This window comes from Danaus plexippus, chromosome 6 (assembly GCF_018135715.1).
Source record: "Danaus plexippus chromosome 6, MEX_DaPlex, whole genome shotgun sequence".
Lineage (NCBI taxonomy): Eukaryota > Metazoa > Arthropoda > Insecta > Lepidoptera > Nymphalidae > Danaus > Danaus plexippus.
The window spans coordinates 8,032,212-8,055,426 of NC_083540.1; the positions used below are offsets into that span (position 1 = coordinate 8,032,212).

A 23,215-nucleotide genomic window follows, 5' to 3' on the forward strand; every position below is an offset into this window, starting at 1 on the left:
AAACTATATTCGACAGAACCCACACAATGACAAAAGAATATTTAACTAGTAGGTGAAGGTTGTCGATGTCTGTGTAAGCTTTTCACATCAATTTAGTTTAGTCCTTAGTTAGCTATTTACAGAATATTTTTAATAATACTATGCAGTCTTAACTTAATTCCTTGTTCACAATATAATCCTTGGAATCCCTATGTTTGAACGTTGGCAAATAAATCTAAACAAGGAATTCATGTTCGTCAATAATAATAAAACATTTTAAATTTTATCACGACACGTAACATATCAACTAAATCCTTCTCATTGTAATTGTATCTCATTATCTAATTAGTCAGATCGTGTTAATTTTATTTGTTCAACGACTCAATGACCGCCCACTCGCCTCTAGGACAGCAAACAAACACGTACCAATGCAAATAGCGCCCACTAGGAAAGTTAAAAGATTTAATTAATTGAGCATTTACAAGCTTACTACTTTGTTTTGCTCTAAAGTAACCATGGAACGTGCATTCGTAAGAAATCTTCCTTTTTACTTTGATTTGATAAATGAGATGTAAAAAAAAATATATTTTTGCAAACATAAATAATTGTCAAAGATAATTAGTGAATGTTACTTCATCCTATAAGTTATTATATGTAAAATAGTCGTGAGTCATTGTATTTTTTTGCGTTAAACAATATATTAAATCAAATAAACGCGTATGATAACATCGACAGAAAAGTAAGTGACGTAACAGATAGCATTATATGATTACGTCAGTAATATATTAAATTAAGGACGAATCATATTAACAGTCGCGAGGTTAGAAGGTCGAATCAAATTGATTCCACAGCATCAAGAAACCGTCACGTGAAATAAATTATCACTTTTGATGACACATCGTATATTTATTTAATATGAATTAAACATATATTTTTTGTCACAAGTTTAAATTCAATCTACTTATTATATTATATGATTTGGAAAAATAAAATGAATTATACTTTAAATTTATTTCTATAATATAATTTTTAGAATCCCATTTTTTAATACAGGAAAAACATTATTTTCCATATAAACATATATATATACATATATAAATATATATACATATTCATAAGTGACTATAAATCTTAGGAACAGTTTTATGTCTGTAGTAACAAGGCGACGCCAGCGAGCGTCCACTTGGAGGGCTTGTCTTTCGTCTTGAGGTTAAAGGTCCAAACATACGTCGGACCCCGGGTGCGGGTCTTATACACGGGACACTCGTACATGTTGCGCATGTCCTGTTTGTCCTGGGTTATTGCCTGAAATTTATTTGCGAAGTAATCTTTTTAACGTACAGCGAGCATTCGAACGTGTAAATTCGAAGAACATATTAGTTGTTTGTTTTGGCTTTCGTTGCATTTTTAAACCTGTACAAATGATGTGTACAATCCTATTATTTTGTAATGAAATATTTATGGGTATATTAATATAATTTAAGCGTTTTATTTTTTTCTAGATTTAAATTTTCATTATCAGAAAAGAAATAAACTACTTTCATATAAATATTAAGTCAAATAACAAAATTCAAATAAAGAACTTCGTTTACTGTCAAAAGAAGTCCCCTATTACACTGGAGGGTCTCTTAAAACTGCGTCATTGTCAAGTGAATTAAAAAAAAATTAACATTAGTAAGCAACCCACGCACAAAGAGTAAGATGAGTAAATATATCTCCTTTTCTAGTTTCGCTAAATCGGGTAAAAGGAACAGTTATTTAAAAAGATTAGCTACCCGCACGTTGATAACTGGCATGGGAGGGAATAGGTCTTTAAGCCTGGAGTCCATGATGATGCCAGCGTGCACATCCCAGCGAGCGCCTTCCATAAGAAGACCATGAACATAAGCTCCATCACGTGGCGCGCAACGAGTATCGGCTATACTGCAAAATTCAGTTTTGCTCGTCAGATATCATTGATCCTTTATAATATTACTTTCTTTATCTGATCTTATTAAAAAGTTAAATTTAAGCGTGTATATGTACGTGAAATCCTCTTTCATCTTCTTAGTGACATCGCATTGGAGACACATCTTGTCTAGTGGGAGTTCGTAGCGGCGAGCAGTACTCTGCATAATGGCAGTTAACAGACTTTGGGGATTAAAGAAACCACCCAACCAGACAGACATTGGTAACTGCAGACAATATCACGCATGAAAAAGATATATATTTTTAATTCAGTGATAAAAGTGTAATTAGTACTTACAACAAAATCAGTAGCCCAAGTTTCCAACTCACGCAAACGAAGAAGGAGATCCACAAACCATGCAGATAAACCGAGAAGGGAAGGATAGGCTCTATTTGCCCATATAGCAGGTACCTGAAACGTTAAAAAATAATTACTATGTTTTAATTCTCAATTCATTAATATATTATATAATGTCATACCTGATCTAAGAATAGTGCATTTTCTAACTCTTCCATGTCTGACGTAATCGTTAACTCACCCTGCAATCATACAAGAACGTCAAACATGTTCTTAATTTATTTGAATATTTCATTATGGTCTATACTTTTAAACCCAAATCAAGTTCTCTCAGGGATCGCTTCATTTCTCCAGTCAAATGATTCATTCGCTCACACTCTTGGAAGGCGACTATTACATAAGGTGTCCTTTCCTCGACTTTTCCCATTATCTCCACCATATTAAATTCTTCAGGTAATTTCTCCATTACTTCATCTAGCATTTGCTTTACCTAAAAGCACATATTTTGTTTTCTTTAACGTCTGATTTAGAATTAATTTATAAAAGAATAAAAATATTGTTATTACCTTATCTTCCCTAGTTACAGTTGAAGCACCGGATGCTTGAGCGTCCCTTGGCTGCATTTCAAATATTGTTCTAAATAAATTTTCAGAAGTTGTCGTCAGAAATCCGATTTCTGCATTCGGGTGTAGACCGTATAAATATGGGGATTCTTGAGGCATTGCATCCTCTATGTATTGGTGATAACCTAAATAATCCGTGTTTGGTGGAGCTGGAAAACCGGGAGCCAGTTGAAGTTCTCCATCAACCTATCGAATAAATATAACTCAGATGTAATAAACTAAATTCATATTAAACATTAAATGTACATTATTGACCCACCAAGTCTGGTTGCATTAATTCTTCAAGGTAAGCATTACACAATCGTCTATCCCAGTCATCTGTTATGTGACCACCATACATTATTTCACCGAACAGGTACCTCAGGTCTTCCCAAGGGACTTTAGAGTTAGCTTCCAAGTAGTTATATAATACAAATACACTTATTGTGAGGTCACCTATTAAAGAGTTCCATTAAATTATTAAACCATTATTTAAAATAAAAGAAAGATATACTTACCAACATTGAATGGATATATTTTATTCCACCCTTGAGGACCAAACTTTCTTCTCTCAGCGACAACGGCGTGAAAATAACACAGAGCGAAAAGAATAGCCTTAAACTCGGCTTCTTTGCCACACATTTCGAGTGTTTCTTGATTAAAATTATCGAGTGCTTTATGTAAATTTGCCTACGAATAAAGTATTCACATTGCGATCTATTATTTGGTATAAATATAAAAAGTAAAATGTCAATTTAATTAAACATGCTAAGTACCTGCATTCCTGTTGGAGGTTCATTAGTAATCTTGATGCTTGACTCCAGTATTCCCTGTGGGATGATATGTGCAGAAGGAGTGGCAGCAGGTTCGGCTGACATAAAGAGACGGAAGTCAGGATGGCAACCACCTGCAAAACTTTCCATTTTCTTTTCAAGACTGGGAAGCCATTTCTTTACCAGATGAATATTCTGAAAGATAAACAATATAATATCTTTAAAATGTCATATCTTATGTTTTATTTATGTAATAACATAAAATGTATTTATACCTGCAGCACAACCCAATGTCCTTTCTGAAGAGACTCATCCATTGCTTGTTCAGCTACAATCTCTTGGCCTTGACCTAATGAAACATTATGAAAATTTCCACAATCTGTTGTAAAACCCATTGCTTTTCCCAGGGCTTCCACATCTTTCAAAGGATTTACACCAGGCGATAGAATAAAAAATATTGGTGTGGTAGGACTGGTTTCTTCAAATGATTTGCTAAATTCGAGGGTCCTGTTTTCAACATATTTCGAACCCATTTTCTCCTCAATGTAAGTTCTGGAAAATAAAAGAATGAGACATACCTGTAAATACCAATTTTAAATACACTATTTTGTCATACATACGCCACAGCATAAGTCATTCTATCTGGTCTCAATGCTCTTAACATGCATAATCTCTGAAGTGCAGTTTTGTTTTTCCATTCCTGAATATACCAATTTTATGATTTATTTTAAATATATTGTATTAAGTATTTAAGTATATGTCGAATTCAAAACTTACTTGAGGGAACTTCTCTCTTTCGGGACATTCCATTTCAACAATTTTTTTCCATCTTTTCGGCGAAGTTTCTATATCTCTATCAAGATTTCTAAATTCATCTTTACTAGCCAAGGAGCAAATTCCTCCCCAACTATGATTAGAAAGAAAATCCACTGGGCTTGTTACATGAGGTTTTATCGGAAAACGGAGGAAGAAATCTAATTCTGCTGGGGATACTTCTTCGCTCATTAGAAGAACCTAAATTAATTTTTTTTTTAATATTTAACCATAGAAATATAAACAAGTTCACTAAAACTAGTCGTTAGAGATACTTTAGTTACTTAGAGAATGTTTTTACCTGAAAAGTCATCTGCGATGCAAAAATAAGTTTATCGCATTCAAATAAACCTCTTGAAGTATACTGAAACACTGAATATGTTATGCAGTCAATTAAATTTTTAATTCTTTGACTGACTTCTTCAGCGGGCTCAGCTCTTGATATTGCCTTTTGAAAAACAACACTAAAAGCCTACCAATTACATTAGCAACGTTTCAAACGATTGTAAACATTTTAAATGAAAATAATAAAAATCACCTTGAGCGAAAATTGATAAATCGGATTTATACTATTTAGATCGTTCAAAATAAAATATAAAAGTGAGGCTCTGGCAGCTGCTGGTCTATAAAACTCCCTAGCTTGATCAATTTGATGTGATGTGACTTTGGCCTCAGTTACCTTAAACAAACACATGAAAAATAAAACAAAAATGTTTACCAGGTTAAAGTTGCAAACCATAACAATTACTTTTTTTTCTATATCCGCTGCCGTCTTTTTAGTTATTTCTAAGTTCTCTATTAAAGCTGTATCCCCCAATATATTTTCACCCGCAGATGAAAGCCGAGAAAGCAAATCGTCTTCAAGTTTTTTGAGTTGTATTTTGAACTCATTTTGTTGTTTAGTCAGTTCCGCCTTTAGTTCTTCTAAATCCGGTCGCTCTGCTTTTACAACTTCTGCTAAAAGTTGATCTTCTAGACCGTCGCGAGTTACAGTGAAGTTTACTAAAGTTGTTTGAGCTTGCATCTCTGGCTTGTAGTGGGGATTTGCTAGCTTTGTATGTAAAATTAGTCTAAAGTTCGGACTATATTCTATTTCTTTGTCACCGATTTTAATAGCCCTAAAAAATCACCCACTAAATCAAAATAATACTCCTTAGTATATATAGTTAAAAATTTTGAAAATACATACCTTCCTTTTTTGATTAAATTACGTCCAAGTAACGGATCAAGCACTGGATCTACAGTTTCTCCTATATTCTCTAATAACACCGTTTCACCTTTGATAATAGCCTTTTCTATAGTATCCAAATAACCTTTCTGTCCTAAACGAATCACTCGTAAGGTATCACCATACTTTTGTTTGATCCATTTTACACCTTGTAACTATGATAGAAAATATTTTTCTGTCTTAATAACTGTGATTTTTGGTATATGTTACATTTACAATATGGAAAGTTAAAGGGAAGAAAATAACTAGATTTCATTTCATATTTGTAGATATATATTTTACCTGTGGATCTATCATTAATGGCCAACGATCAGAGTTCGAAAGGATTGTAGCATTTTCAGTACTCATGCGATCGGATGGCAGTCCTTCGTTGTGCCACATAGCAATGGTTGTATCATCAGTTAGCATTGTCAGTGGATCAATTCCTTCCGTTATCGGTATGGGAGGCTGAATGAAAAAAACGAAGGCTTATTAAGTATTATGATATTTAAAAACAGTGTAGTTTTTGTAAATTATCAATGATTAAATTTATTTTTACTAAATATAACTTACTTCGAGAGTTTTGAGGAAGGTAAGCCAATTTTTATGGAGCAAATCCAACCTGTACAGTTTTGTGAAACATCCAACGTATGAGATAAACGCACAGACAAGAAGGACATCGCCCGGTAGAGTTGTACTTTGTTGCATAAATCTTAAAAACAAGAAAACACGTTAAAATTTTAACTGATCAATTACAAAAACAATGTTTATTACACTCATAAATTTATTAAGTAGCGTTTGTAAAACAAAAGCTTTATATAAATACTTACATAGAAACTGAATCGGCCCATCTAACGTTTTCACTAGCCAAACCATTAACTAAACGGTTAGCGAGCTGAATCGTTCTATTAGTAGCGTCTGCTTCTTGCTGACATTTTAATTTTTCTGCAATTGCTTTTTCGAAGTCAGCTGTTAGCGCAGCAAGTTGTTCTTCTAGAGACTATGTCACCATGAAAACATTTCATTACTTACATAAAGACCGAGGAAAAAATTAAGAAAGAATTTTAAAGAAACATTCGAGCTGTTATAATCTCTTGTTTTTATTAATACTCACCGCAACTTTAGATTTGATTGCTTTTAATTTTTCAGTTGCTGCAGCTAATTCGGCATTTGCAGCAGCTAGAGCTTTTCTTTTTGGCTCGACATCACAAAATACCTCAAAGAACTTGATTATATTTATAACCCACGCACACAGGCCTGCTGCAGCAGCAGACTTAGATTTAACGAATTCTAAAAATTAAATTATAGAAGAGATTTGATAATTTTTCGCCATATCTATTATTATTGTTATGATTTTTTACCTGGCTCAAATTCGGAGTCTTTTAAATATGGTTGTATCGCCTTTATGACATCAGGGTGAATGTTTTCCTTATCATAATTGATTAATTGTTCCAAAAATACATCGACCTTTGCCATCATAATCTACAACATGTAATCCACACGACATTGACTAAATCTCCATACATATTTAAAAAACAGCTCCTTATCCTATAATTTTCAGTTAGGGAATGCTTAATGAATCTTAAATTACCTTGGCTGCCTTCCAACTTCTATCCTTTGGAATTTTTCCTCCAGGAGCTAATAGAACCATTACAGCAGCTGTTACATTCGTTACTACTCCAGGGGGAGAACCAAACGACTTTAATTCGGTCAGATTTGCTTTATTCAAAGTATTCAACGCCTCTTGAGCAGCCACCAATGCTGGTTCAGCCTTTATAAGGTCTTCCTCACAATCTTTTTGCTTTTTAGACACTTCCTCGGCAATTACCGCAACCCTTTCTTCCTCCTCGTCAGCTTTAGCAAAACACATATTTTATACAGTTACCAAAATGTCAGTACTAAAGAATTTACCAATTTATTGGATGTTTTACTTTACCTAATGCTTTTTCACTTTGTACTTTTGCAGTCTCTATACCCACCATCTCTATAAGTTTATCTGCAGCTTCATTTTTTTGTTGTAATTCTATTTCTTGTATGGCCAGTTTAGCTTTAAGCTGATCTACCTGAGAAGCTGTGCTACGAAGTTTTTCCAAACCATTTTCTAATCTAATAAATTAATACCTCCCATTCATCATTAATATAATCTTAACAATAATTATAGGCTATTACATTTCTGATAATTTTATATTAGGTGCTGCTATTTTTTTTTTCAATTGACAATTTACTATTTTTATATATTATATAAATACAAGGTAAATGAAGAACATAATGCGTTACATACCTGGTTATTTTTGCTCTAAGTTCATCCGTTTTTTGGCTGACTAATTTTGCATACAAACTTATCTGTTCTAGATAACTCTTCGGTGTTGTATAATTGTATCTCCTCTCGTTTGAAAGATAAGCTTTAGATATAGTATTTACGGAAGTGTGTACATACGCCATAAACCTTGATACAGAATCTCTTAAAGTTATCTGAAATAGAAATTTCTTTAAATTCTATTCAACATGGATATATTCTTAACGTATAGTATAACATACCGGTAAAACCGATAATTCTTCTAAAAATCTCATGGATACAGAGACCAAAGCTTCTTGAGGCCATTCGTGGAACCAATTTATTGATGTACAATTTATCAACGCCGGGAACTTCCTAGATCTTACTCTTAATGTAGATCCCACCGGCGAAAAGCACAATACAACCTTGAGTTGCTTACGAACACGATCTATAAAGAATTTCCAACAAATTTCTCGAGTATCCGGAAGACCAGCACCTTTAACCTAAAAATAAAATATTAAAAGAATTTAAATATTGAATTAATAATAATTCAAGGGTTTTAAGGAAATTTTTAATTTATGTACCTCATTTCTAACACCAGCAATAATATTCTCCATGTCGTCATCGGGGAACAAATCACCTACTTCACCGGAGGCTAACAAATCGTTTATTAAAACCAAAAATTGTTCATTGGCTACTTGAGCATCAGTCATCAGGAACATAATACCAACATTTTTAAGACCGGTTTTTATATACAAACTGGAAAGTTCATTCTAGAAAGAAATGCGTATTTACCTTATTTTAAATTGAAACTGATACAAAGTAAAAAATTCTGTATATTTTTCATATTACCTTCAGATCGGATACGCCATATCCCTTCTTAAGTTGAATTTGAGATACCTCCAAGCTGGAGATAAAAGCTGCTAAACGAGATAACGACTGTTTTCCAGAGCCACCAACGCCAACTAGAAGCGCACTCCCCCGAGGACTTTCAAGTATTCGACTTATTCTAAATAAAATATTTTAATACTAACATTAGCAATATACCGATAATTATTAATCTTATGAGTTTTTTGATTACTTAAGTTAACATGATTAATTTTTTCTATACCAATACCTGCATATGTGCATCATAGCATCTTCAAACAAAACAAGATTCATAGCTGCAATAAGGTCATTGTAACTAGAAAGCGCCTCAGTAAGCAGTCTATTAAGTTGTACCCATGACGCTACAGGCATATATTTTGGCTCTCCAATTCCTCCCGCAAAATGACAATAAATATTTGGACGTTCAAACACTGCTCCTTCATCAATATCCTATGTAATATGAAATATAGTTTTTACAAATTGTTAAAACGTGTTTCTTAATTCTTTGAGTACCATTTATTGGATTATGTTTGTGAACTAACCTCAAAATTTTTCTTACAAAGATCAACTTGCATTTTCAGGAATGCATCAATATCTTTGTCCTCTGTTAGTTTATCCCCATAGACTCTGTGAGTTTCGTGTAACCAAAGACGTATTAAATCCGACGGATTTACTAAGCATTCATTTGTACTGAATAGAAATCCCTAAAATATAACATTATCAGCCAATATTCTTTAGATTTTAACGTTTCGTTTTTTTTTTTACCTTACCTGAAATACGTTTGATAAATCTCTCAAGTTAAATATATAATGAAATTTAATAGCCGTTGGTAAGAATACCTGCGAGACTTTATTATGTAAAGCTATTGATGCGGCCACCACATTTTCTGTAACATGAGTCAGAAGTTAATTTGAGATTTTTTACGGCAGGTATAGGCAAATCAATACATTAAGTCAATAATTAAGCCCACAGTTACGTCACGAGGATTCAGTTAAATGGAGCAAGGACTCAATTACATGGTTTTCCTATAAAATTTAATTTGTTTTCTATATATATATATAGATAAGCAGCGTGTAGTCATAATCATTATATGGTGCTTTGAGAACAATAACAATAATGTATGTATGACTATTTTCAACACTCGTACGTAACTTACTTGAAATCTTTGCAATTTGGGCATTTATCCTTAACTCTGGATTTATCAGATGCTGACTGAGTATGTTGTGATAGATATTATTTAAAGCCTCTATATTAGGAAAACTAATAGCAAACACACAAAAATGTCGCTGAAGTCTCGGATTAATTGTAAAACTACCAGATGTCGGATTCATACACGAAACGTATTGAGTATTATGGATGTCTTTCAACGTGAGTTTGGTTCTGTCATACCAATGGTTATAATCTAAATGCTGTCGTATTATTGTGTGTGGTTGTACAGTGCCGTAAGGATCGACTTCAGGCATGTTCATATCGTCAATAAAGTAAATTAGAGTCTTATTTCCGGGCGGACCATAATTTCTTCCTGCCTTCTTTTCAAGTGGTTTCTCAAGAATCTTTTGCAGCATCTCTGAAGTTGTATAAAAATTAAATGGAATTGATTGAATAGCATACGTTTCCGGAAGTCTAGAATTAGAAAGTTTAAATTTAATACAAAGTGAACATCATGGAAAAAAATATATATTTATTAAAGACTATTGAATTACCCTTGTAGCTTTTCGTTCACTAATACTGTCTTTCCACAGCCAGCGCTTCCGACTAACATTACGGGATGCTTATTTTTCATCAAGAGATCTAAGAAGAATCTAATTCTTATTGTCTCAGCCGTTGGTACTAATACGGCCTAAAAATGTCAATGATTAAAATAATAAAGTTAAAAACTTTATGAATTTATTTCATACTTGCCTGTAGAGGTATATCGCTATCCAATTCAAATTTTGTAATTTTTTCAGTCCAAGGTGTAAACTGTTTCGTTTCAAGATCAATATAATAGTCAAAAACGGTACCACCAGCAGGAAACTTAACAGTTTTAAATTCATTAACCCACCATTTTGAAAATTCTGAAATGGACGAAAACATTTTGAAAGGATATTTTAATTTTAATCAGCACATTTGTCATCAAATAAGTAAATTAATTACCAATCCTATAATCCACATTTGTATCTTGAAACATAGCAGACCCAAATGCCCAAACGCAAGCAAATACAAAAAATATGTCATGCCATTCCTTTGGACAATCTGGAGGAGTGTTTTCAGGAACTAATAAACAACTCAATAGATGACAAAGCATCTGTATGTGAGCCATATCTGCTATAGGAGTTATTTTTTTAAATCTATTTCGAATATTTTCTAAACAAGGAGGAATGTATTTGTCAAATAAAATAACCAAGTTCGATTTTTCAGCGGGAATCTTTCTAGTTTCCACCCAACTGGTTACGTATCTAAAAGTAATTGAAATAATTAATATATAACTGTATAAGTAAAATAGCTCTATAATTTTTACAATCTGTTTACTTACGGGTTCCATCCCAAATCTTGTGGATTGATATATAAAATACCAGCTCGAGAAACAGTAGCGGGTGTGGCAGTGCGTAAATTTGATATTTCGAACATCAGTCTCATGCTCGGTGTTAGTGCAATTCGCTCATTACTTGCCAGAGTTAAAATTTTATTGTCATCCATTACTGTATTTAATGACTCGATCCACATCGGATCTATATCGCCATCTAACACTATCCATTTCGGATTCTCGCCAACAATATTTGCTTGATCTCTCATGATTACAGAAAATAAACCATCTTTCCATTCTCTAGTCGCGGGGTTGATAATTCCAAACAATTCGTCGTTCGTTACCGCTTTTGGATTTAAATCATTAAACAGTGGTTTTTTCTTGAGATTTTGATAGGTTTTAAACAGAGTTTTCCAAACCTGAGTTTTACCAGTACCTGCATTGCCAACAATAAAGACGGAATGTCTAACTTCTAGCAGTTCTTCTAATTGCACTACTTTCAGTATAAAATTATCTTCTGGTTGAAGAAGCAAATCCATAGCTGCTTGTTTAACTGTTCTCTCGAATTCTAAATCTCTTTTTCTAGGTACTTCTAAAGCAGGGAATAAATCCCCAATTAAACCCATGAATACTGGCATGTCATCAGTAACTACCTTCGGTATATTGAAATCACGCAAAGTTCTCATGAGCACTTCTTCTTCTGGTCTCCCAGGATCGCCTCTCTTTTTTAAGGTTAAAAATAAGTAATTAAAAAGTTTTAACAAAAAAAAATCAAATAGAGATTAATTTACCTTTAAAGAACCGGCAACAACCAAAACCGATTTGATAGCTCTTAAACCCCAATCATAATGATCTTGCTTTGATAATAACTCCTTACATAAGGTATATAAAGTGATAAACTTCCTTGCTAATATTTTAGCATCCTGAAAACCTTCCGCTACTAACATTATTTCACAAATTAACTCAAAATCAGGCACCACCATAGCACATGGCCGAAACAGAGCCTTTAAATTTTCTGGCAATTCAGTTCTACCTGCGTATCCAGGATTCATTGTAATGAAAATGCCCACAGTTGGAACCAAAACTATGATCTCTCCCATAAAATTAAACTTATCTTTTTTATCCCTGAAATTATTTAAGAAAAATTATTCTATTCAGGTGGAATTCCATCATAAACGTAATTAATTTAAAAATTAACCTTATAGCATCTTGAACAGATTTAACTTGCACTGCTACTACTGAAAGTACTTCAACCGAAATTCGGTTAAATTCATCGAAACATCCCCAGGCACCAGTTTGAGCTAAGCCTTTATAAATATTTCCACAAGACTGAAATAATATTGTTTATTGTGTAGAGATGAAATTCAGTACTCCATGGATACAACATGTGCATGCCGGGTCCATCGAGTTGCATGGAGAGGAGCATTAACAGTGCATTAAAGGTGCGTGGGACTTGCGACCAAAGTGTAGATTTCAGCAGCCCGCTCGTTAATTATTATTATGTAAGTTCTGAACAAGCCCAAGTCTTTTAATAGGTTGTAAAGATATTTAGCTGTTATACCTCTCGCTACCTATTCCACCGCGTACAAATCTCCGACAAACCTATTCTTAAAGCGTTCGTTAGTGAACTCCAAATACTTATTGACCTTGATGGCATAGTCTTTGGGGATGTTGGTTTCCCAAGAAACCATAAGCTCTATTAACACAACGCGCTTTAAAATTCACGAATACTTAATATTTATCGTTTGGATACCAACGCACAAATACAATATCCTCTGTGATTTAATATTAATCCTCATACGTTTCCGTCACTATAGTCCAATCCGGAAGCACTTTAAGGAATTAGAGTAAGGCTTGACGTTTGATTTTATAACCCCAGTACCATCTCTCAAAAAACCTATTGCTCGCTTGTTTGTGGTTATCTTATTATGATTATTAGACTAATAATTCACATTAATGTATTTCACATAAAATACCTGGTAATCCATCTGTTCCGAACAATTAAATACATAAACCATTATGCCCAAAGCTCTGCCTAAGTCTTTTGTGGTTTCAGTTTTCCCAGTTCCAGCTGGGCCAGCAGGTCCTCCACCCATTATCAAATGTAGAGACTGTTAAATATGACGATTGAAAAACTTTTTTTTCAAGAAAAATTAACAAAAAATAGTTTTTAGAACTTTTTACCTGAGTTAATGTTATATAACAACGATCAGTAAGAGGGGTTATTACTAATCTTGGTGTATTTCCTAAATATTCATAACTGTATGTAAACTGAGCATCGCAAATGTTTGCAAAACAATGAAGTTCTTTTTCGCCCCACCTGAAAATTATAATTTATACAACTTTAACGCAAGTATGAAGTAATTTCACTGCTTTAAGTTGATATCAATTAATAGTATTAAGTAATTTTATGAGTAAATGGTAAAAAAAGTCATGAAAACGATATGAATTGACCTTAATGAAGGTGAAGGTGCTTATTATTACTGGGCTTTTTAGAACCTGTGTCTTAATTGAGATTGCCATTGAAACGCAGATCCTGATTCAACTTTCCCCTGGATCAACTTGCTGACAACATCTCTTGAATGGACATCTATGGTACAAATTGTCATGATCTTTTGTCGATCTTGCTTGCTGAGCTCTCCAATTAATAGCGTTATTAACGTACTAAGTTGAGACAGTTGCTTTTTGTAGTAATCTTTAAGTGCATTGTCATAACCTTCTTCTAATCTACCAAATGCAATATTAACTTCAGATGTCCACCAAATTTGTGTACAACATAGAGACACCTGAGCCATAAAGTCGAAAAGCCATTGTTCACGTGACTTTTCTTCATAAGATACAATCGCTTCTCCAAAATATTGACGAATTGACGATCTCATTATGTCTTGTAAACGATTCAGCCAAATTTCGACCTATAACCGTTTTTAATTTCATATTAAACCCAAACAAAACATATCTATATACATACATTAAGATTTACTTTTCTAGAAAAGTAATAGATTTTTTACTTACTGGTCCAGTGCAGTCACAAAGACCTTGAAAAGTAACAAGCTCCCCATCTTTTGCTATCATTCCTGAAGCGGTCTTTTCTCCAGGTTTCTCACTCTCAATAAATTGAAGTTTAGCAATGGAATCAAATAATTTTGTTAAATGTCTGCAAAAGCAATATTTTAATTATAACCACATACAATATGTTATTTAAAAATATGTTAAATTATATATTTTTTTTTTATAAGTACCTGATGACTAATTCTGCCTGATTACCGTTCGATAAAATATCCAAAAGATCTGCTGATGATACAAAGTAGAATCTTGGAAACGCCAGTCTTTTCGTTTCCAAATATTCGGCGAGAGCCTTTTCGCATATCACTAAATCTTTTTGTAAACTGTCCAGAATGCCTACAAGTCCCTCTTTATTTGTCCCCTTAACAACATTCGGGGTTTTTGCCATGTCTCTTGATAAAATCTTTAAAATAGGTATACAATTTGAAATAAACGTTTAAACGGGATGTTTTAATATAGATCTTATAATTTGAATCTCGAATTCACATGTAGCGTTTCGTATTACAGTCATAGGGAAAAACTGCAAACATGCTAGTTGCTAATAGAAGGGCTTATTTATTTAACATAATAAAAACATACTCTCTACAAAATACAAATTTGTTATTATAGCCGCACTGTTTTCTTTAACTTCTTGTTTCCTTAAAAAAATATTCTACATTTAACCTAATGACTACCTAAATACGAACGATAACACACTATAACTATATCATAAAACGAAAATGTTGCTTACCTTGAATTCAGCATCTATTCTGTCAAATCTAGCAGAATCATCTGGCAATTGTTTCCTTATGTCCTCCGAACTCATAAAGATACTTTCTAAGTGAGTCCAAGTCCTTTGAACTTCGAACCAAACTGTAATGACTTGATCTGCTATAGACAACTTTTGCTGCCAGCCCGAGACCTCTTCTAAGAAATGTGCAATAAACTTAGATGTTATCAGATTTTGTAATTGTACCTGAAAAATCAAAAGTAATATATATACATTTTTAAGGAAATGAGTGTTCTATCAAAATGAGATCCACCTGATTCTCTTCAAGCGTTTCTATGAGCTCTTCACTGGCTCTTAACAAAACACAGCCAGTTCTTGTGTGCACTTCTTGTTCAAATTCCATTCCGCTCCATGTTACGTTGAGATCTTTAAGAATTTTTTCCATGGACATTTCTTTGACCGCTTTATCGACAATATTTTTCACTTCTTCTTCGAACTCGTGTAAGTTTAATGCTAGCAAATCAGCTAAAGTTGTGTTAGCATCCATTACAATTCTTACCTGTTTCAGAATATAACAATTTTATACTAAATAAAAAACAAGCAAACACTAACATTTCTTCTATGTGTCATAGTTAACCAATATTTTAATTTGAACGGTGCTTTTGTGCCTTAAATTTTGAAGGAGTTATTCAATTATTATACATAATTAATTCACATTGCTCAAGCTTTTGTAAAAATTGCATTTTTATAATAGTTTTTATATCTATTCACATATTTATCATACTTACTGTGAGTTCGGGTGGCAAGGCAGCTAAGCTCTGTGAATTATAAACGTATTTACATTCTTACCGGAGCCATTTAATTCACACGCATAATGTTTATTTATATTGTTTAAAATATTTACAAATTTTATTATGTTTCGTATTTATTTAGATAGGTTAGCAAACAAAAACACAACACCAAAACAGATCATGCATAGATGCACAACAACAGATATTATATACAAATTATTAAAAATAATAAATTTTGAATATGTATTGGTGACGTGCAAGTCCACATAACAGCATATTTTACACGCAGTTTTATAATTTATACAATTATATTAACACATAATATTTACAATTTTTAGATACAACATATTTTTTTATTATCTTTCACCTTAGTTGTTCTCATTAGTTGATCCCAGTGTCTTTCTCTTATCGCAGGATTTTGCAATTCTGCTACAGCCCTTAAAGATGTGAGCATATTTTTTACAGTTGCTTCTAAATTAATATAAGTATCCCAACTGAAATTAAATTAAGTCATAAGAACAAGAAATTAATTAACACTTATTTGGTGGACGTTTCTTAAAATTGCCTTCTCATCTCTTTGTCTAGTAATCTTATTTCTTTGGCGAATTTCTTGCATTCAATATCCATGTTCTCGACATCAATTTTCCGCCAAGGCGTCGTCTTCCAATCCTCAATACTTGTTCTGACGATATACACGTAATCCCACAATTGCTAAAATAGATTTTTTACAAACTATTGTAAACTATAGGCAATGGACATATAATACACCTTAGACCAGTTCGAAAGCACTAACTTCAAAATTACAAACCTGGTCTTACCTTAAGCATTCGTAATTCCTTTCTACATTGTTTTAGTAACTTAAACTCTGGTACATTTACTTCAAACAGTGAACCCGATTCTTGTATACCTTTCATTTCGTCTTCTAAATTTAGCATTTCCATGTCAACTCTGGACATAACGAGGTAGGGCTCATCACATTCGTATTTGAAGAACTGTTATAAAATATTTTAAAACAAATTAAATTTAATAAATAAGTGGAACTTGTTAGTATAATATTGTCTATAATATCCAACAGTCCAACAGCAAATATTTGTGATCCTTATGGTAACTTTATTGTTATTAGCAAAAGTTTTTAAATATAAAAATTAAACTCACATCGTACTTCTTAAAAACCTCTCTATAGTACGTTACATGAGAGTCAAAAGTCGAAATTTTCTTTCTTATACCAGCAACTTCAGCGGCTTGAAGAGGTGCTACCTGTTGCTTCACTGTTATGGCTAATTTCTTTGTAGCCTGCCATTGTTCCGGTAATTCCTTGAATAGAAAACATCTTGATTAATAATTTTGATACTACGAAAATCAACCTTTATGATTTATATACATACTTGTAGCAGGACATTGACTTCTTCTGGTATATCCATGTCATAAAATTTCAAGAGTTCTATAGTTTCAGTCAGTGGTTGAAACATGTCATCAGTGGTCAATGTGCGATCCTTGACATTCATCAAATATCCCATTACAGATACCAACGCTTCATATTCTCCTTCAGGTACAGGCTGGAGAAGCCCTAAATAAAATATGCTCATTTTTGTTGTATTATCTGTGATTATTGAAATGTGTGCCCATAATAATATTATTTCAGTCATTCAATAGTTATGACACTTTTGTTTCATATTGCTTTAGATCTTACTCATATAGAATATATTCCTATCGATGTTGCAATACGGTTTAAGAATAATAAATAAGAATATTTATTTAAACTGATACTCACCCTCATCGGCTTTTCGAATAAAATTACCAAGATCACTGAGGCTGGATGTTACATTTTCAACCAAGTGCTCTTTGTACATGTTTCCCCACTTACGGACTGTATTTAGGAGTGCTTGTCGGAATGGTCTTATATCAACCTAAATAAAAAACTGGTTAATATTTAGACGTCAGATGACAGACGAGAAGAAATTGTGTTTGCTGGTAAATGGTCACAGTAGCAATGAAATCTATAACATTAAAAGTACCTACGTATGATTACTAAAAACAAATAATTTTATACCTTATTTTTATTTTATACCTGAAACCACGAATTAAACACTTTATGTGAATCCATCTCTTCAATATCCATAAAGAGATTCTCATAATGATCAATTTGTTCCCTGAAAGCTTCCATTTTAGGGGCGCACGGCGTTGGTTGAATTATTTCTTTGTCTTCTGAACCTATTCGATCTATTTCTTCTGGGGTTAATATCCTACCGTATGTCAAAAATATCTCCATTATAGCATCACGTTCTTCAAGCCACAAGTAGGAATAATTTTCAAAAGTCTTACAAAAGTCGTTTGCCTCTTCTATAACCTTAAATAATCAAAATTAAACATGTTATCTATCGGAAAGCACTTTTTATATTAAAGCAAATTGTCAGGAAAACGTTAATTACCCTTTCTATTCCATTAAGTATTTCCTCCTTCATTTCTATAACATCTTGATGGCCAATAATTTGTGTCTCGTATGAATCTTTTTTGGTCGGATCTATTCTTTGTATGAGAGTCGACATTTTAAGAATGTCTTGGATTAATTTATTAATCATAGACATGAACCCATTTTCCTCGTTGGGGTCTAAGCTAGGACAGAACACCATATCCGGCTCTAGTAGTTCTAACTGAGCCTCAAATAATGGTGCAAGTTTATTTTTAGGATTCATATGTTCAGTAATATATCCGAGACTAAAATTTATAATATGTACAATTGTTAACAATCTCAAAACAGTTCAATATTTGTTTATAACGAAATTAATACAGACTTCCCAACCAGAAATTCATATTACCTGCAAGCAATTGCTTTAAATAGTGTCTCTTCAATCAGTCCATCTATAAAAGAAACATACGATAACCAAATGTCACTGTCTTGATTATCTTGCATATTGAATAATTCCATATTTTCTTTAATGAGAACGTTAATGCGTCCAGCGGTATCCTGCATTTCGCTGTATCGCCTGTTTGTCAGTTCTTGCCAATCATCAAGATTAAGTAATGTATCCTAGAGTAGAATTTTAAAGGTTATATATTTTTCCCGAATTGGATGTTTATAAGGATTTTTACTGAGATGGAAGTTACTAGCTAACTAACCTTTTTTCCGTCTTTTCTTTCAAATAATGGCTGTGACGCCCACGACTTCATAATAGTTTTTATTTCTTTTAAGTTATCTTGTATTTTTGACATACGATCATATAAATTACCGACCAAGCGATGCAATTCCTGTAGGTAGTTCCATAAATCTGTAATCAAGAGATATTTACAATTAAAGTAAAATATACAAGTCCAATGGCATCAGTTATTGATAATTCTAAAGTGCCTGAAAACAAGCTAATCTTTTATTTTACACATTTAAATATGCTAAAAACGTGTGTTCCACAGGTAAATTCGATAAGTCTTTATTTCTAACAACCACTTTTTTTTTCATTTTGACATTTCGTTAAATTAAAGATATTTCAACGTTACTGTCAGTAATTTAAAGAAACAAATTAGACTGTCTCTAAACAACAGCAGTGACCAAAGATTTATAGGTATGAATATTTATATTATATTTAAGAACCTTTAGAGTTCCAGTTCAGCTCATTCTGTGCCATTTCAATTCTCTCGTCTATAGCCTTAATCTCGTCTTCGACTAAATCAAATTCCACTTTCTGACTATTCTTCCTTATTTGATTGTACCAGTCGATAGTTATGCCAAGGTTGATGCGGTATTGTCTGTACGTTTCTTGTTTACCAAATAACTCCAGACATTCCGACGGCAAATCTTGTTTAAAATCGTTGTTGTTACGTAGATGATGTACTTCTTTCATGAGTTCTAATATCTAAAATTTATTTAGTTTTTTGTTTTGTGATACGGAATAAATAGTAAATAAACAAATAAATCAATTGTTGATATTTTTATTTAAAGATGACTTTAAAAGTAAAGTTCAAAAATAGTAATATTAAAGTTAAAGCCTATAATAATAGACAAGTAAGCAGATTAATATGAAAATATTTTTATTTTCCTGATATATAAAGTTAATTGATACCTCAGGACTGAAGTTCAGGACAAGGTCCGACCCTTGGCGTGCAAGTATTGTGTTATTTGTGTTGAGTTCGATTATCTTTGGGATTGTAACCGTCCACTCATTAAAGTATTTCCGCTTAAAATCTGTGATATCTTTCATCAAATGATCATATCTGTCGAATAATTTAACAGCGTCTTCGTTTTCTTTTATCCTTCAAATTTAAAACAGGAACACTTTACTATATTACATCTTATTTTTTTTTAAGAGAATATTATCAATGCAATATAAGGTAACCAATTAATAATTATGTAATCCTTACTGATTTCAGACGAAAATTAGCCAAATAATCAGCTTTCGCAATTTGCCCCACCCAATAAGCACGGGTGCGGCAAATTGCGAAAGCCAGCTACAGGCTAACAGACTCCACGTCGACGCACTCTTGCAATAAATTAATATAAAAGGATACCTACTATAATAATTCAGTTACATATTTCTCAATATACAAAACATTTATCTACATTTTATGATGAATGTTAAAAATGGACAATGCTAAAGTGAATTTACAATTGATTGAAAATTATATCAGGAGACGAAATTACTTCATATTTTCAACTCACGGATGCTGTAAATTTTTAAAGCACGAAACTGGTTTCGTCACTCTCATAGCTAATGTGGTCATATACAATAGGCCGCCAGCGATTGGAGGAAAAAACGCGTCAATTTCCATATGACCATATTTCTGAAGACGATGGCATTGCTCCTTAAAAAGTTCCTAGAAAGAATATGCTTTATATAGCAAAGAATCTGTTTCCTATGTATCCTTTACAGACAGAAGTCATACCTCACATATATTTATTTCTTCGTCCAGCATAGCAATTATTTCGACATATTTTGCCGTGAATTCGTTACTGATAAGAGGTCTGTCCAACACAGAGCCGACAATATCAATCAACTGCAAAAATATTGATATTACTTTATACTAAACAGATCATACTTAAATATCAATAATAAAAGAAACTACAAATAGAAATAACCTTAAAAATCCCTTCCAGAGTAGAGCAATTATCGAAAGACTCGACCAAGACGGTAGACAATTTTAAATCTAAGTCAATAATATTTTCCTGGAATACTTTAAAATCCTCATTAAATGTATCGTCGTCAGGGTCCAAAACATCATACGATTTTGATGCAAAACTGTGAAAATATGCATCGAACTCAGCAGAGATATCTCTTATTTGTCCTCCCAGGACGCGACCTTTCATACCACCAATTTCAATTTTCTCCAATTTTTGGAATTCAAGTACTGTTTTGAAAAACCACTGGATAGTGTTCAGCCTATCTAGAAATTTATTCATTCTTTCGAAAACAACGTTTGGGTGGAACGTCCAGGGGATTACTGCTCTATCCACGAAATATTTCGGCAACCTTTCTTTGAAGTAATCGAAAGTGCTTCTAAAATTTTTTAGTATATCAATAGTAAGTTGAATCCTTTGTCTTGCTTCATCTATGTCGCTATGAAATAGAGTGCTCGGGTCAAGACATTTCTTTGCCTAAAATATTTGAAATATTTTATTATAGTCCGACAATATGATTTTACGACAGTTACAATATTCACCAGAAATAATACCTACTGACCTGATGAATAAGTAAATTACATATCTGTTTAATGAGAACCATAAGTTTTGAAGAACTACAATAATATTTAGAGTCCCTCCACACCATACAAATAATGTGAAATAAAGGCCGGAACAATGGCTGACTCTCAGTAAAATCTGTGTCTTCTAAAGCTTGAAAGTGTTTTTCTAGAGTCTTTAAATATAAGTCTATTTCACGAGCCTCAGCCAGTGCTTAAAAAATAAAATATTTCGAATTACCGCGTGTATTTTAACTTTGTATATTTTTAATAAATTCATTCTTATATCTAATGCCATCTAAGACTTTCACGAATATTAATTTAAATCGAGAAAAACCGTGATAACAGTTTCTGCAAATAACCGGAACGTCAGGGGTGTGTAGTTTTTAAAATATTTATCGTATTTTAATACGTGCAGTAATCCGAAAAATATTAGTTTCATTCATTCTAATATCTGTTATGAAGATAGCACAGAAATTGCTTTACCTGACACTATATTTTTAAACAGGCGACTGAAGCAAGGATAATAGGCAGATGTCGTTTTTTCCAGAATGACGGCCATGCAACGAACTCGATCGGTACGGAGTTGATCATAAATATAATTTAAATTACTTAAACGTGACTTCCAAAAGGCAAGTTCTGCAGAAAATATATTGCATAATTATTATAATTCCCTTTATACTCACCGAGTCAAAAGTTAAAGTATATGAGTTCAATTTTAAAGATTCGAAGATTGTAATGAGAATTCTGTAGTATCTTTACGAACCAACAGCTGGCAATGGATTTTGGCCATTTTCAAAAGCCTGAGAAGAGTCTTCCATCATGACGTCATTAATCTGCTGAGCCCATTTTATAACAACGCCTTCAATCGCACTTTTGAGGTACAGATCTACTTCTTCTCCTCGTAACAGGCCTTTTTCCGCTTCATAAACTAGTTCAACTCCGACGGGCATGGGTAATACAGTTTGACCATTTACCTTCCCTTTTACCTGGACACAGATGACTTAGTTTACAAAAAAGGCATTGTGTTTTACGTATATTTTAAGATCGTCAACTAACCTCGTAAACAGTGCTTTTCAGATTATGTATCTGTTTCAATATGTCTTGAGAGACTACAAGAGGCCATCCCTCATGATTAAGTGGATTTGAGAGCATTGGTACGAACACTTCATCCACCAGAGCTGCCAGTTCATCTATTAATCTTGGAGCTAAATCTCCTGGACAGTTATAAAATTTTTATTATTTCACATAATAAAAAAAATGAATATTTAGTTAATTTAATCTTTATGGCACTCACCGAAAATTACCATTTCTGCGCATCTTTCTTTGGGTACAACGTCGGGTCGCTTCTTTACAAAAAAAACAGCTTTGTTTTTTAGATAACATGGGAATGATATAACTGGCACTAATTGGGCAGCGTGAGTAAGAACAACTACTAGGAGAATCGGATGAGGTTTATCTAAGAAATCTTTAAGAGTCGATCTGTGTTCCTCTATGCTTAACACACGCATCCATTTTTCAGGTTTCAATTTTAAAGTTTTCACTACATAGGAACCGATAAAATCAATTCTAGGATCTTGATTGGTAGTAGAAGGGCCGGGTTGATCCATTTTTTTGAATATCACAGCTGACCCATTTTCTCAATAGAAGTATCTCTGTGGAAGTAACGCTAAGTCGCAGATCGAGGATATAGTGAAGTGAACAGAGGCAGCTAGAAGGCA

At 32.9% G+C, this 23,215-nt stretch overlaps 1 protein-coding gene across 1 annotated transcript; it reads right to left on the bottom strand.

The window, feature by feature from the left end:
• Positions 1-1,122: 1,122 nt before the first annotated feature.
• On the bottom strand, positions 1,123-23,104 carry LOC116778750 (dynein beta chain, ciliary). Its single transcript, XM_061529614.1, has 66 exons — positions 22,792-23,104; positions 22,554-22,711; positions 22,261-22,483; positions 21,981-22,133; positions 21,497-21,708; positions 20,896-21,411; positions 20,703-20,813; positions 20,479-20,633; positions 19,883-20,072; positions 19,414-19,675; positions 18,948-19,096; positions 18,647-18,858; positions 18,260-18,545; positions 17,899-18,177; positions 17,602-17,737; positions 17,216-17,397; positions 16,986-17,144; positions 16,649-16,822; positions 16,396-16,541; positions 16,198-16,324; positions 15,828-15,857; positions 15,353-15,598; positions 15,061-15,285; positions 14,507-14,733; positions 14,280-14,421; positions 13,767-14,179; positions 13,452-13,587; positions 13,244-13,378; positions 12,466-12,596; positions 12,059-12,392; positions 11,277-11,989; positions 10,898-11,199; positions 10,664-10,818; positions 10,465-10,601; positions 9,918-10,384; positions 9,532-9,647; positions 9,304-9,465; positions 9,012-9,211; positions 8,747-8,903; positions 8,479-8,667; positions 8,158-8,397; positions 7,901-8,091; positions 7,556-7,725; positions 7,211-7,473; positions 6,981-7,101; positions 6,734-6,909; positions 6,450-6,619; positions 6,193-6,331; positions 5,923-6,087; positions 5,602-5,795; positions 5,161-5,530; positions 4,951-5,091; positions 4,714-4,884; positions 4,377-4,613; positions 4,220-4,299; positions 3,875-4,151; positions 3,603-3,794; positions 3,345-3,516; positions 3,107-3,282; positions 2,791-3,033; positions 2,532-2,714; positions 2,407-2,466; positions 2,225-2,338; positions 2,005-2,153; positions 1,755-1,902; positions 1,123-1,284 (listed from the first exon to the last, which is right to left on the bottom strand). Exons 1-66 carry the CDS (start codon positions 23,102-23,104, stop codon positions 1,123-1,125), a joined length of 13,464 nt encoding a protein of 4,487 aa, XP_061385598.1.
• Positions 23,105-23,215: the final 111 nt, after the last annotated feature.

What these genes read in the sequence shown, in the direction of transcription:
- LOC116778750 (XM_061529614.1), bottom strand. Translation starts at nt 23,104, where the DNA reads ATGGATCAACCCGGCCCTTCTACTACCAATCAAGATCCTAGAATTGAT. An exon ending in AAGTCAATGTCCTGCTACAA is followed by an intron (nt 17,145 to 17,215) that starts GTATGTATATAA and finishes TTTCTATTCAAG; the next exon opens with GAATTACCGGAACAATGGCA. An exon ending in AATATATCCATTCAATGTTG is followed by an intron (nt 3,283 to 3,344) that starts GTAAGTATATCT and finishes ACTCTTTAATAG; the next exon opens with GTGACCTCACAATAAGTGTA.